This window comes from Nuphar pumila, chromosome 2, assembly GCF_984573655.1.
Source record: "Nuphar pumila chromosome 2, dmNupPumi1.hap1.1, whole genome shotgun sequence".
In the NCBI taxonomy this organism is placed as follows: Eukaryota; Viridiplantae; Streptophyta; class Magnoliopsida; order Nymphaeales; family Nymphaeaceae; genus Nuphar; species Nuphar pumila.
The window spans coordinates 106323111-106339996 of record NC_143250.1 but is presented as its reverse complement, the minus strand read 5'-3'; the positions used below and the strand labels follow the sequence as shown (position 1 = coordinate 106339996).

The following is a 16886-nucleotide window of genomic DNA, read 5'->3' as shown; positions in this document are numbered from 1 at the left end:
TATATACTTCTTCAACTAGCTTTCCATTTAAAAAACATTTTTGACATCCATTTGAAAAATAGACCATTTTTTGATAGAAGCTAAGGCAATTAAGGTTCGGACAGTAGTCATACGAGCCACCGGAGCAAAGGTTTCTTCATAATCAATCCCATATTCTTGGGCATAACCTTTGGCTACTAAACGGGCTTTATATCTTTCAAGAGTACCATCACTCTTGGTTTTAATTTTATAAACCCATCGACATCCTATAGTTTTCTTCCCTGGAGGAAGATCTTGAATATTCCATGTAGAAGCCTTTTCAAGTGCATCTAATTCAACTTTCATGGCTTCTATCCATTTGATATCATTTTTTGCTTGAAAATATGTGGATGGTTCTTCATATGAGTGAATTAATGCAATAACTGCCCTATATGTGGGTGAGAAAGACTCGTATGATACAAACTTTTCTGGAGGCCTCGAGATTCGGGATGATTGTCTAGTTGGAATGTTAGAATATTTCTCAAGTGCACATGGAGTATTAGACTCTTGTCGCCTGGAATATTGAATACTAGTATCTCTATGAACTTCTTCATTTTCAACATTAAGATCAATAATTCTTGGATCATCATCAAAGTTACAATCAAGGTCATATTCATCAGATGTTGATGTTAGATCTAGCAAAAAGGAGTACTCAGTGACGTCTTTTAATTTTCTAAAATCAAAGAAGCTCTCCTTTTCAAGAAAGGAAACATTTCTAGACACATATAGTTTATTATTTTTGAAGTCAAAACATCTATAACCTTTCTGGTTTTCAGCATATCCTAAAAAGGCACAGGGAATCGCACGAGGGGAAAGTTTATCATTTTTGTCAGTAAATATGAAACATTTGCACCCAAATATTCTTAATCTAGAGTAGTCTGGAGAAATGTTCATAAGTTTTTCAATGGGAGTGATATTTTGTAACAAAGAAGATGGCATCCTATTAATGAGATAGGTGGCAGTTAAGGCAGCTTCTGCCCAAAAGTCTTTAGGGACTTGATTTGCTATTAATAAAGTTCTAGTGGTTTCTATAATATGGCGATGTTTTCGTTCTGCCAGTCCATTTTGTTGAGGTGTATAAGGACAAGATCTTTGATGTATGATGCCATGCAATTTAAGATAATTTTGAAAATCTGTGGATAAAAACTCTCCCCCTGAATCTGTGCGAAAAATAGTAATATCATTTTGAAATTTGTTTTTAACCATATTATGAAAAGTTTGAAAGTATGAAAATACTTCAGACTTATGTTTGAGAAAGTACATCCACGTATGTCGGGAGAAATCATCGACAAAAATAACATAGTAAATAAATCCTCCTTTAGAAATTACTGGTGCAGGACCCCAAACATCCGAGTGTATTAATTCAAGTGGTCTTGAAGAGAAAAAGGTTCTGTTCTGAAATGGTAATCTTTTCATTTTGCCGAGAATACAATCTTTACAATCAAATGATTCAGAGTTACAAAATTTCCCTAGATTTGGAAAATGTTGGATTTTGGCTATATGTGGGTGACCAAGTCTCTTATGCCACAGTTCCAACTCTATTTTTTGAATATTATAACAAAAAGCTTTCTTCGGCATTTCCAAAAAATCCATGTAATAGAGTCCTCCTTCTCTATGGCCTTCCCCAATCAGCTTGCCTGACTGGCGATCCTGTACCCAACAACCATGAGAAGAAAAAGAAATATTACACCCATAATCAGAAATTTGAGATACAGATAAAAGATTTAAATTTAATTTGGGAACATGTCTAATTTCTGGAATAAAAAAATTTTTTGTTTTATAAATTTTTTCAAAATCTCCTATTCCTTCTATTTCAAGAGAAGTCCCATCAGCAGTAAAGACCTTTGACACACTTGTTTTATTTTTAACACATTTGGATAGACTTTGATTATTTGGGGTCATATGAAAAGATGCACCAGAGTCAAGAAGCCAAGAAATTTTACCTAAATCAGAAAAAGATGAGGCTGCTGCGCCGGTTGAAGCTTCAGATGAGGAAGAGGCACCTTTGATGAGAGGCTGAAGGATCTCCATTAGTTGGGCCAGGGAAACTGGTGCATCCTGATCTTTAGGCTCCGATCCAGCAATTGCAGCTCTTTTTTCTCTCAGCTCCTTAAGTTTGGGACATTGTGGCCTGTAGTGTCCCAGTTCATGACAGTGATGACAAATAAATTTCTTCTTATCATAGTCACCATTTTGTCGGTTAAAGTGAGGAGGCCTATATGATCGAACATGATTCCCTGGTCTAGACACAGCTAAAACGGAATCATCTTCAATTTTTGAAGAACCTTTCCGGAGACGATTTTCTTCCATTGTTAACTCTTCAATAGTTTCAACAATAGAAGGAATTTTCCCCCGGTGAAGTAGGGCCGATTTAGTGGTTTCAAATTCCGGCCTTAATCCAGTGATAAACTGGTAAAAATGTTCAACATCGAGTTGTTTCTGACGAAGCTCGATGTCTTCGTCACAATGCCACTTTGGTTCTAAAAGGGAAAGTTCTTCCCAAAGTTCGGACAACCCATTGTAATATTCACGAATAGTTTTGTCTCCTTGTGTCATCATTCGAACTTTTTCTTGGAGGTTGCACACGTGTGCAATATCTTTAAGGGAATACATATTCTTAAGGTATTCCCATGCCTTATCGGCATGATCAAATTTGGCAAGACTTGAGCATTTTTTAATGTCAACGCTATTGATAAGCCATGACATTATCTTCGCATGAGATATTCTCCATTCTTTCCATTTCTTCTCGTATGAGGCAATAGCCTTGATTTTCTCTTCTTCCGATAGAGGGACGTCTTTATCTCCCTCCTTTTTAGTAAGAGATAGCTTAGGTTCCGAATCGGAACCATCCACAATCCCCCATAAGCCTTTTCCCCATATATGGTGCTTCATGATTGAAGCCCATGTTACATAGTTCGTATCGCTTAGTTTCATAGGCATGATGGTGACTTTATCATTGTCATCCATCGATTACAAGGAGAGAAAGAATAGGGATAGAAGAGAAACAAGAAGGAAAATGAGAAAGAAAGAAAAAAAAACAATACAACAAGATGTGAAATCTTTTCCAATGAAGTGATAAAACACTTCTCTTCAAGTGGCGAACACTTTTGCAAACGGGCACGGAAACCGAGGCAGCTTTTCCTCAAGATTTAGTACTTCCGCGGCTCTGATACCATGAAATGAAATGGGGATCTTCGAAACACGAGCTTTGATTAACAAGAGCAAGTGTCAAGAATGACACTAAAGCATAACCCTTAAAAAGGGTATAACTGGAAACAAAATAAAAATAAAAATGTATTCTTTATTGATATGAAAAACCAATTGCTTAAGAAGCATTGGAGTGAAATACAAGAGGGGCTGCACCCCTTTATATACACAACTGAAAGAGGACTCAATAGAGCTGTTGGGCACAGTCCAACAGCTCTATTTAGAGTTGTTGGAATGTGTCAGTCCAACAGCTCTATTAAGAGCTGTTGGACTGTGTCAGTCCAACAGCTCTATTGCTAGTCAAGTCTGGACAGGACTTGACTAGCAACAGTCATTCTAGTTCAAACTGAACTAGATGACATAAAGACAAAAAATAAAAATAAAGGAAAAAAAATACAGAAAAGAAAGAAATTAAAAAATGTATTTATATATATATAATAATATAATATTATTATATATACATATATGTACAGTTTTACATTTTAACAGACTAGCAATAGAGAAAACCCTAAATGTGAGAGCACAAAAGTAGGAGAATACCATAGTTTCATTAGTCTCAAAAGTCAAAACTGAAAGAAAGATACAAGATAAAGGGGTTGCCCCAACTATCCCACTAATTGACAAAAAACAGTTGACTATAACTTACCGACAGATTATATAAATACCCCCAAAGAATAAAGATATGTACACTAAGGGAGGGGTAGCACAAATAGCTAGTGATCCACATGATACTGCTATATTACACTATTCAACATCACCTAGGGCATCATATATAAGCATTGGGATGGATGACTTGCAACTAATCTCTTCCTTCAGAGAAGGTAAATGGCTGCTGATCTTTTAGCGGGGAAGCTTTAGCAGCTGCATTGTCTTTAACTTAATGGAAGAGTGTCCAAACTGGTATGGTTACATTAAGCCACTTTCGTAGCTCTAATATTTAGCTAACCTTGTCTTGTCAATGGTGTTATTGTGGACTATGGTTCCTAAAGAGAGGGTTGGTGGTAGGCTGGTAGCTCGGATTCAGTTGTTATGTATTAATGAATCATGGGAATCTCTGGGGAGTTGTTAAGGTGTTAGCGTAATATCATGGTTTAAGTAGGTTTCGTTAGATATTTAAGACACATCATTACCCTTGAAAAATCCTTGTTCTTTTTGTCTGAAGGATTCTCCCTTTTTTCTCTAAACAAAATTCTGGAAAACAAGTATATCTAGTGTATTTCATTGTTCTATACCTCTTTGATGAATTATTGATTAAATGCATGTGCATGAGTACATTTCTGTTTTATGAGATCTCATGGCTCTCAATTCACCAATTTTGTCTGGATTCTTTGAAGAGCTTATTGATTCACATTTGTTACATGCAATCCACTTGCACCTTGTGGTAATTGATAAACATTTTTTGGATAAAATGTATGATTCCACCAAAGACAAACTCTATGTGTTCTTAATTTCTTATCATCTTATGCATGATTTATCTATTTTCCTATTCTTAAATGTTCATCATCTATTATTTATCCTATTCTGCAATATAATTTCCATGCCATCTGCTATTCTTTTCAGGAAACCCTCTATTTTTGTCTGGATTTTTGCTCTACTGAGTGAGCTGGGGAAGACAGGGTTGCAGCATAGAATTCATGGATTGTTTGAGAGAGCATTGGCAAGTGACAAATTGCAGAAGTCTGTGATACTTTGGCGGTGTTATCTTGCTTATGAACTTCATGTGTGTAATCCTGCTGCTGCTAAACGCGTCTTCTTCAGAGCTATTCATGCATGCCCATGGTAAGTGTAAACTGATGTAGATACAGAAAAACTGGTATGAGTATAGTTGCTAAATGTGCAGCAGAGGTTTGGTCATATTAATTTTTCTACAAATTACCTGAACCACTTGGGAAAATGTAATTCTCAATTGCCATCATTAAATCCTATAGTTTATCATTCATGGCATCACTATTTAATATCGATCCATGATCTGAAGCATTAGGGAGGCAAACTGGTTGAGCCTTTTGGATTAGGCACTGTTAAATCCTACATGATCAGATAATGATTGATAGGCCAGATTCAGATTTAGACACACATGGAGAATCCTTCTAAGATTCCAGGTCTGGTTCAGATTGTAACCCTTATCGGATATGGTATATGTTGGTTTTCAAATTGGTCAGATCTAGACATGCATATGGAGAATCTTTCTAAGATCCAAATCTGGTTTAAATTTTAGCCCTTATTGCATATGGTATATGTTATTGTGATTTCAATTTAGTCAGGTTTAGACAGCTTGTGGACAATCCTTCTAAGATCCAGATCTGGTTTAGATTTTAACCCTTATTAGATATGATTTGTTATATAATTGGGTTTTTAATTTGGTTATGAAAGCTCCAAACAGGATCTTGAATGGGTTATCACAATCCAGGTAAACTGTGATCAGTGTGGTCTGATATCTGAACCAAACCTGATCTCCCAGATATCTCGAGCAAGGATACAGGGATCGCTTAACTGTCCACCTATGTGAGACAACTCAATCACATGAGAGCATTTTATGGGCCCCACAGCAACAGAATGCAAGCCCCACTCAGGAAGCCGGCATATGATTGGCTCGTGTCACATAAGTGGGCAGTTAAACAAGCCCTGGATCCCAACCCTATCTATAGTCACACGTCTAGCTTGATATTGCTTGGCCTAAAAGGGGAGAAAAAAGCCTGCATTTCAAGTCACACCAGAGATCGTAAATAGTTTTAACCAGTGTCACCGATATTTTGAAAATATCACGATATCGGCAATTTATCGCGATATTTTCAAAATATTGTCAACACTTTAAATATCGTGATAATATCACTGTATTTTTGGGAAAATTATTTTTTAATATTTTAAGCATACATTTTCTATTTTTTGTTTTTTATATTTTAAATCTTATAAAACTTATTTATTTGTATTTATGCAAGACTATTATTTTTTTATCTTTTTTCTTATTATTTATATTTTTAAAAAAAATTTGAACTCCTGAGATTTTTCAACTTTTGAAAATTTCTTCGAGAAAATACCTTGAACGATATAGGTGACTATGGTTTTAACAATAACAATATAGTGTATGTTATCTGTGGTTTCCACCTCTTTGGATGGCTTATACTTTAATGTCATGAATTTAGACAAAGGCTCTCTTTGGATCTGTTTTTATTTATTGCTTACAAAAATAAAATTAAAATGCATTTTTTAAAGAAGATACTTGCACTTATGGTGGATGGTGGTGGTGGTGGATGGTAGTGATGGTGATGGTGGTGGTGGTAATGACAATAGTGATGGTGGCAATGGTGAGGGTGGTGGTGGTGATAGTGGTAGTGGTAGTGATAGTGAGAATGGTGACAATGGTAATGATGGTGATGGTGGTCTATGTAACGTAGACACTTCATGTGGAGTGTCGTACCCATGGTCGACACGGATTTTGCTATCGGACGCTGTGCAGGTACGTCGCGGATTGGGTCCCACACTGGGTCGGGTAAAAAAAATTTGACTCATGTGTTTTTTTTTAAAGAACCCCCCACCCACTCCCTGACTCTCTCTCTCTCTGCCCCAACCCCCGACTCCCTCTACCTCTGTCTCTGCCATAACCCTTGAATCGTTTTCTCTCTTGGCTCTCTCAGTCCCTCGCAGCTCCATCCTCTCTGTGTAGCTTAAGTACTATCGTCTCTGTTCCTCTCTCTCGTCTCTGTCTCCCTCTCGACTCGCCTCTCTCATCTTTGTCTCCCTCTGGATAGAGATCATATTCCTATCAATCGATTGTCCCTCATGTAGAGAGGGGTTACTTTTGATGATGTTCTAGATTACTATCATCTGCTGTTGTCAAACACTTAAATGAATTTCTAAGCATAGACCATATTCCTATCAATGGATTGTCCCTCGTGTAGAGAGGGGTTAATGTTCATGAATTTGTGTGACAAAATGTGTGAGTTATATGGGGCAATATTTTCTCTATGTTTCAGATGTTTAATGGCACAAAAGTGCTTTCATCAAGTGATTAATCTACAAGGTCTTGTCAGTAATGGGAGGAGATCCTAACTGCAATGATTGAAACACAACGATCATTATAAAGAACTATATTTTGTTAGGTATTAATGTCTATTATCTATTTACTATGTCACACGTGCTCTTCTAACAGGACACTGCACCTGCGTCGCACCCGCACCCACGCGGGTGCGACACTTGGACACAGTTTCCTTTGTGTTAGGTGAAGTCAACCACACTAAGGTCCATTTCTATCCAAAAGTAGATTCAGTTAACCCTAATCAAGTTTATTTTTATCTATATTATATATATATACAAATACATAAATGCACACAAATACAAGTAGTGTTAACTTAAAACTGTTAATATATATATATATATATATATATATATATATATATACACACACACACACACACACACACACACTCCCCGCACCCAAGTTTTTTTAAAGTGCTGCATCACCGCATCCGCACCTGTACCCGCATCAGCAGCCGCAGCTATGTGACATAGTCTATTTATCTAGAATTATTATTAGCTTGTTATAACTTGTTTCTTAAATGTTAATTTGTTAGCTGAAGTTGTAGCTTTACTTGTTACTGAATTTTGATTCTTTGAAGTTTAATTGGTTGTTAAATGTTAAATTAATTTATGTTGTCTTGTTGGAATAATAGATTTTGATTTCTGAAGTTTATTTTATATTTATGTAATATTTAATATATATATATATACTACCTGTGAAAATCTCTATAAAGAAAGCATGTGTAACAAAACACAATGCTTGTAAATAAAAAGTGTGCACAAAGGCACAAGGAAAACTCTTACAAGTGCACAAAGGCACATATACATATGCACAAAGGCATAGAAAATAAAGAACCTCTTTATTGAATGAACACCAAAAGGCTTACAAAAAGCATAAAGAAACTAAATGGGGATAACCCCTATTTATACAATGTGGGAGTCATGGGGGGGGGGGTCCAACATATACGTTGGAAGGCGTCCCAACGTGTATGTTGTGGGCCCCCTCATGGCTTAAACAAAGAAATTTAAAAGAAAATAAAAATATACAAAAAATAAACAAAATTATAAACATATTCTCGAAAAATAATATATGTAAAAAGACAATTTTACCCGTATTGGGTATTTATATATATATATATATATATATATATATATGAGATATATATGTACATGTATCTCTCTCTCTCTCTCTCTCTCTCTCTCTCTCTCTCTATATATATATATATATATATATATATAAAATGGACAAATCCTTATTACAATTTAACACTGCCATGCCCTCGTACCCACATTTTTTGGAATTTTTGTGTCGTACCCTCCATACCCGCACCCGTACCCATGTGGCTTAGATGGTGGTGGTGGTGGTGGTGGTGGAGATGGTAATAGTGGTGATTAGGGTGGGATGGAAGAAAACAAGTACTTGCAAACATATATATAGTACTTGCAAATGTGTGTATAGGTATCCCTTTGTTTTTTTTAAAAAAAGGGTGAAATTTATAAAATGTTATTGAAAAAATTAGAAGTAAATGATCCAAACCAAGGTTATAAGTATCGTATTGTTACCTATATTGGTCGGGCCCAAAGTAACATCATATTGTATTGCATCGTAAATGTTTAATAAAAAATAAAGAAAAATCTGAAAAATTTAGCAAAAAATTTTTAAAAATCATATCACATGAAACAATGATGAATTGCCCAAAATACAACCATAAAATCATATACGAATCATTTATGTCTCTACCAGCCACATAAGACATCATCAAACAACAACTAATATAGAATTATAGATAATATTGCATGCATATCTCACAAGAATAATGAAAAATATTAAATATCTTGCAATTAAGAACATGCCACAAGACTCATACTTTCATATTTTATAAACAAAAACAAAATAACCAAGTTTGTGAACAATTTAGTGTTAAATAACCAAGTTTTTTTTAAAACATATTACATAAATCTTCAATAATCATAATCATCTTCTTCATTGTCATTATCTTCTTCTTATTCTCCTCCGACATCCACGCCGTCCTCAAGATACGCAGTGTCTTTATCATTTACCTCTTGTGCTCCTTTCTCGTTAATCCATTGGACGTCCTCTTCATTCAAAAAATGCATCACTTCTTCTTCAACCCATGCATCCAATTCATCAAAATGTTCCAATATGATGGTTTAAAATTAGTTGGGTTTTGAATGATATAATAAAAACTTTAAATAAATACATGAAAATGATAAATAAACTTTATAATTTTATAACCAATTCATCGTAAGTTGTAGCAATGCTTCAATCTATTTCTTTTTTTTTTTGGTATGAATTTGCTCAAAGACACTCCAATTACTCTCACATCCATTTGCACTGTATGTTTGGCTAAAAATGCGAATGACAAAAACTCTCAAATTTGGAACATCCCACATGTATGAAAAACAAGAAAATGAGAAATCAATAAGACAATAATAGATATAATCATACAAAACATTATAACTAAATAATAATATGAAATTAAAATTGAAATAGATAAAATAAATTAAACGGATGTATCATGGCACAATTTCACACTGTTGCAGGTCTCCCCATATCATATAATGCATTATCATAAGTTTTTATTTCTTTCAGAATTTGATCTTGAATGTTATACTCGGGGTTCAATCTTTTGATGCAATCTAAAAGTCCCTTCTTGACTTTTGTCCATTTTAAATGTAGGAGAGTATCTAAATGCAAGATTTAAATAATATGTTGCAACATAAAGAGGTTGATGAAGTTACCCAATCCACCTATGATCAATGATATTTCATATAGGTATGTACAATTTTTTCTTCCCCTTCAAATTATCTTTAATGGCTTCTTTTGCTTTATCCATAGCCTCATAGAGATAACTCATAGTTGTATTCAATGTCAACCAATCAAAGTACTTTCACCAAAGGTATAACTATTCTAAACTTCATATATGAATCACATAATTCACTTCTAAATACAATATCTATAATTTCTCTTGCCTTTCTTTTTTGTGCACGGGAATATACATTTCACTCATTTGAAGAAAACAATTTTTTTAGTGCAAATTTATTCTTTACTAGATTTTGCACTATCAAAAAATTTGTAGCAAATCTAGTAATTACACTACGAATCAACTCACCACCACCAGTGCATGCTTTATCTCATTCATGCTGTCGATGTCCTCAAGCATGAGGTCTATGCAATGGGCAACACACGAGGTCTAAAAGAATGACAATTTTTTCTGTCAATTCTTTACTTGTTGCCCTATAGCCATTATTAGTAATAAATTGCACAATATTTTGAGGTTGAACCTTTTTCACAATCTGATTAAAAACTCTGAGCTTGTCTTGGGCATACCAGACATATCAATTGACTTCAAAAATATAGTTTCTTTGGGGTAATAAAATGAAAAATTTATCAAGGTTATTGACTTTTTGTCTATCCACCCAACTGCCATGATGCTACATCCAGTTTCTCTCTATGGCTGTCTCATCTCTTCACAATATGCCTTAACTTCTTTCACATTAGTATCTAAAACTTTTTCTCTCAAAGCATGAATGAAGGCATCTTGTATCTAGGTTCGATACTGATTATGACATCTATCATGACTTGAAAATGAAAGAAATTTGCCGCATTGAAAGGAATGCAATCATCATAGAACCATCTTTCAACTACAACATTCACCTGATTGACTAAATTTTGAGGAGTTATAACAGTACGAATGTCGGATTGCGCCTCAAGGGCAGTCCTAAGAGACAAAAAACTCTTAATAGAGCCTCTAGCTCTACCTTCTCTTGAAGAACTCCATCTTTTTTCTCTTCCTCTTCTTTTTGTGGTCGCGACGACACTACTAGTAGCAACAGTCGCACCTTTCTCCTTCGCTGCAGAACTTCCTACTTTTGAACCTATGCTAGAAGTTGTAGGATCAGAAGTAGGGAGCTCATCTTCGTAACATGCTTCCTCCTAGGGCTCCGCATACCTTATTTATAACTTATTCATCTCTCTTTTTTCTCTTAGATCATCAAGTAATTGTTGGCATTGTCATTTTACGACATCCGACAATTTTTGTGACGTGCATGTATGCACATTATGACGTGTTCTAGCTAAATGATGCTTCAATCGAGATACTACCCAATTTTTTTTTTTTTGACAATAGTTGCACTTGATTTTTAATCGGTTTTCCCTAATTACTTGAGTGCACCATTGTCATGCTGGATCCTCTATGCCATTTTCTCTAAAAAAACTCAATAAGCAAAAAATAAAGAATTTTTTACCTTAATCTACTTCCTTGAGTAGAAAAATAGTGAAAATATACTCTTGAGAAAATTGCAAAAGCACTCTCTTGTGCATGAATCGACCCCCAAATCCATCTCACGGCTCTTATGGTGCATGGGTTCCTTTCTAACAACTTCTAGACAAATGAAGAAGTCAACCCTCAAGAGGCCTTTAAAACCCAAAACTTAAAATGTTTCGGGTCTTTTTTAAGTACGCTTCACTCGTATCGTACGATATACCATGTATTGTATGATACACTCGATATGGATATGGTACACACTTGTATCGCTATACAAGTGTATCATATTTCAAAAAAATAACGATACATACAATATTGATCCAAACACCAATACTTGATATTTAAGTATAAATGTCAGAGAGCAATTTATAAAGTGATCCAAACAGGGGGAAAGTCATAGTTATGCAAAACATTTGATGGGTTTGTGCTTTTTATATCATGTGTGTAAGCTGTGACTGAAAGTAACTTGGCCAACATATGAAATTCATCAGACTTTTGAAGATAGGGTTAATGTTGATACTCATTTTCTGTACGTACAGAATAATTTATGAAACAAAAATATTTGTTTGGAGTATGTCCTGAAGAATTTTCTATTTCTTTTTTTTTCATTTGGTTTTCCAGGTCCAAAAAGTTATGGCTGGATGGATTTCAGAGGCTAACTACATTGACTGCCAAGGAACTGGCTGATCTCCAGGAGGTAATGCGAGATAAGGAACTTAACTTGAGGACTGACATTTATGAGATCCTATTGCAGGATGAGATTAACACATGATGCTTAGAGGGTTTGTGGCACTCTGAGCTCTGTACACTTGTAAATGACATTAAGTATTTGCAGTCTGTAAAATGTGTGTTTAGTTCCTAAAAGCATTTTTTTGATAATTTGAGGCTTCTCATGCTTTTGTGGCCCCTGGTATAACGAGCGATTATGGTTCTGGAATTAATTTTATACCTCCTGCATATTTTATGTTTTGCTGTTTCTATACAATTTTTACAGAATCACGCTGTTTCAAGCCTAATTTTCCTGAAGGTTCTGTCACAATTCATGCTTGTTTTGTTACCATTTTGAGGCCCATTTTTTCATTGTCATGATTTATCGTCATTCTTCCTGCACGAAGTTGGTTGCTTGTAACGTTTATCAGTTAGATACGGTTTAATCAATTAAAATGAATTAAACGTCCTCGACATTTATTTCGTTAACAAATGACCATTGAGTTGATCGACTTGGTTCATCAAAGAAAGAAGACGAAAGGTATTGAATCTCGGGACGCACTCGAGGGGTGGAGGGACAGACCGGTTCCTGCTCGGGCGGTCTGCATTTGATTTGAGATACGGGGACCACTTTGTTGCTTTTAAAACGGTTCTGATTTGTCCAGGTGGCCTTCGTCCAGTGAATCAAACACGCCCTAATGATTTAAGAGTATTTAACGAAGAATTCAAGAAAGCAAAAGCGGAAGGAAAAGAAAAAAGGTTGAATGTAATGATAAGAACTTTAAGACATTGTGCATAAATAAGTGAGATTTTTTGGCGTTTTAGCTTCTTAATTTCAGATGGTTTGACCTCTAATAATCACCATGACCATAAAAGACACACAGGAACACCCACGCGCCGTACAATAACCATCCATCAAAGCTTCACCGCATCATTCTGCCACGTGTATAGAAGAGAGTGTATTATGGGATTATTTATAGGTGAGGAGTCCCTACTCCCTAGGAGAGAAGCTCTCAACCTTTGCAAACCGCCAGCTGCTTCACTTTGTTCTTCAAAGCTCAAACTCGATCCCGTTCCTTTCCCGTAGGAAAAGGATGAGAGTCGGAGAACTAAGAATCTCTAACCTCGCCATACGTGTGTTTGAGTCGAGGGATCCGAATGAACTTAAGGGTCAACGGGATGGGCCACGAAGGGGCGAACTCGCTGCCGGGCTCGGGCTCGGGCTCGGGCTCCGGGACGGGTGCAGGCGGTGAGGAAGGCAGAGTAGATGGTCCTGAGGACGTTCTTGAAGACGTCGCCGCGCATTGGCACGCTACGAGGGGCGAGCTTGGATGTGGTCATAGCAGCCCCTGGTGGTGGGCACGAGGCTTCCTTGCGAGCTGCGGTGCCGACAGGCTGGCCTTATAAGCGTAAGGGGCCGCGTAGTGACCAAGTCGCGGGCAGTGGGAGAAAACGCGGTTTGGTTTAACGCGGTGTACAGTCCTGTTATTGAATCTTGAGTATTGACCCATGCATGACTCTTGGTTGGGACTTGGGAGCGGAGCCTGAAGGGACCAATGACAAAAAATTATAGTTTTTATACTCGGTGTCGGCCTTTCAAAAAAAAAATCATGTTTAACTCTAGTTAATTTGAGATAAGTCAACACATAACTCAATAGTTTTTATACTCGACTGAGTCATGAGCAATGTTGTCAGTATCGGTGTCAGCAGAAAATTGATAGGCTTCACCTCTGTATCGGTTATTTTTAATAAATGAAAAATATACTTAAAATTGTTTTTAAATATTATTTTAATGGCTTTAACACGTTTCACATTCAGATTGACATTATATTTTTAATTATTTTTTGGCAGATTCAGAACAATTCACTTAAGTATCTACCGGCTGATTCATCTGAATCGTTGGCCAAATGATACAGGACCGATACCGATACTGACAACATTGGTAATGAGTTAACTCGTGTCTCATTCTAAGTCAATTGAGTCACAGTAGAAAATCAGCCGAGTCTTGGCAAAACCCAGTTAGCATTAGTTTTTTGACTCACTAAGTGCCTGATCCGTGATGACTGGACTGAGTCGCAGGTTGACCCGGCAAGCTGGCTGGCCATGAGTTCACCTTGCTAAAACACTGGTGAAGGCAATTGGATACAGTCCTCATCAAACAGCTTGAACAAGATCTATCAATTTGATGAGACCAGTGGTCTTATGACTCAAAGAAACCGCATCTGGGATACAAGACCTGGTCGCGCTGACTCAGCCTGCCATACTTACTGTCATAAAACTCTGAAGTTAAGACTCATGCCCCAGGGCTAATATTGGACTTTGGCCTATGTAAGGAAGTGACGCCTGCAGGAATTAAACCTTGACCGCTCATCTAACGTGCTAAGCCCCACCCCACTAGGGCAAACCCCCTAACCGTTCCCATTTCCGGGGTACAGTATAATCATGCCAACGACCATGTGAAAAGGGGTTATTTACAAAAACGTATACAAATATATTTTTATAATCCAGATTTATATGCAAAAGATTTCTTAATTTAGAGGCATGCCTCCTTTATTTTATGCTTAACCAAAAGCATGCTTGTGGTTAGGGATGCACAATGAACAGGTTCAATCTCTTGGCCACCACTCTCCATAGAGCATGCAGAGTTGCAGACTTGCAGGAGGAGTTGGCGTTTCACAGTCGGTAGGCTTTCCGGTGATCGGAACAAAGAAGGCGACGGGAAGGGCGTGGATCACCTTCTTCTTGATGCCCTTGTTGGCCGTGGGGTCATCATCGCCGGAGAGGCGGAGGAAGCGACATCACCAGGCACACCACACCATAAACCCCAGCCTGAGCTCAGCTCTATATTCGACATGAGCTGAGCCTAAACACCAGTAGTTCAGGCTCGAGCCCAAGCCTGTACATCGATTTTTTTGGGTGAGTCGAGCTTGTACATGCCAAGCTCAGCTCGTGTGCATCCTTACTTTTGGTTAGTTCTTAAGTTGGTCTTTGCTATTTTTATTGGAATCATGACTTACCTTTGAAAAAGTTAGTTTACCCTTTATAGATTAATGAAGATAAAATGGGCATACTTAATGAGGATAAAGCTGGTATAGTTCAGAATTATTAACTATTAATCATAGTTAAATAAATGGAAGTATAGTTACCAAAGGTCTGAATTTGAATAACTGTATATAAACCGGGTATAATTTTGAATTATATTTTTTTCATGTATGAATTTGAATCATTAGAAAAACCAAATATGTTTTTGTAAAAAAAAACTATAAAAATGTGGTAAGATATGGATATGTGACGTAATTCCCAACTGGACATGGAATATGGTTTTTGAAAATGCTAGTTAAATCTAACCTTACTATAGATCCGACCATATCTGATTATGTTATGATATATACAATTCTAAGAAATAAAAACATGTTGAATGTGGATTGATGTAGTTGGACAGTGGTTGACTTAAATGTATTTGAGATATGATAGAAACCAAATCCACTTTCACCGTATGAGTCCGGATCGGGTGCAATATGATTGTACAAAAATTTGTGCATTATGCACATCATCAGGTCTTGGGTCCCACACCTGACAGGCCCTGTCCCCAAGATGAAGGGTGATAGTAGGGATGGCAGTGAATGGGAAAAAAAGGGAGCCCTGCCTCGCCCTCATTTGGACGAGGATGGAGGACATGAAACAGACATGAAGGCGGAAATAGAGGTTAAAATCAAAACCCATGCAGGGATGGAGGCGGGGATGAACTTATGCTTTCCTCCACCCGACCCCATCCCCATCCTGATCCCTCTGCGCCCCGTCCCCAATCTTTCTTTAATGATGGCAATGGATCATGGGAAAACAGGCCCATCCTGCTTCGCCACGTTTGGACAGGGAACGGAGGACATGAAACGGGGATGAAGGTTAAAATCAAAACTCGTGCGGAGATGAAGGAGATGAAGGCGGGGATCCCACGGGGCAGGGGTGGACACCTTGTCCCTCTTCCCTGCCCCAGTCCACTGCCATCCGCACGTATTAGATGAATGTGGACGTAGATCGATCAAAAACCAATTCATATCCAACCAGTTCACAGCTCTTCTGTTAGCCTTTAAATTCTGAAGAGTAATTTACAAAAACCTATATGAACTATTTTTGAAAACCTGCCAATGTTTGCATTATTATACTCAATTGCTTACTTTATCTGGATACATTTACAAAAACCAACTAAGGGTAAAATAGCATTTTTGTTTTTTCTTAACTCATTTTATGTCATTTTACGGTTTTTGTTAAAATAAAAGGACAATGACGGCATTGCAATCAATTAGTTTGATTAAACAAAGGACAACTAAATGATTTCAGTGGAATATGTACAAATAAATGATGCGATCAAATTTTAAACATTTTTAGTTTTTAATTCCAATCCGATATCTATATTTGAAACTAAAAATCTATAATAAATATATTGTAGATCCAAAATAAAGTTATCCGAAACATTGTTTAAGCTGCCCGCACAACTAAATATCAAACGATGAACTAACGTAACACAATTGTTATAGAAGGAAAAGAACATGCGTTCTACTATTCCATCAAATCTTGGACGTGCCGTCAAAACACTCCCTTGGTCACAACTTGTCCCAAATTCCATTTGGCCAACGGACAGCCATTCATATC

The 16886-nt window shown here is 36.7% G+C and overlaps 1 protein-coding gene across 2 annotated transcripts in view; it reads left to right on the top strand.

Moving 5' to 3' along the window:
* Positions 1-12544, top strand: part of LOC149846582 (uncharacterized) — an 81376-nt gene extending 68832 nt beyond the window's left edge. For both annotated transcript variants that reach the window (XM_089996431.1, XM_089996432.1), the window contains exons 11-12: positions 4786-5004; positions 12150-12544. In XM_089996431.1, coding sequence (XP_089852557.1) covers positions 4786-5004; positions 12150-12300 — 370 coding nt within the window. In that variant the 3' untranslated portion in view covers positions 12301-12544. The remainder of the gene's footprint in view (positions 1-4785; positions 5005-12149) is intronic.
* Positions 12545-16886: the final 4342 nt, after the last annotated feature.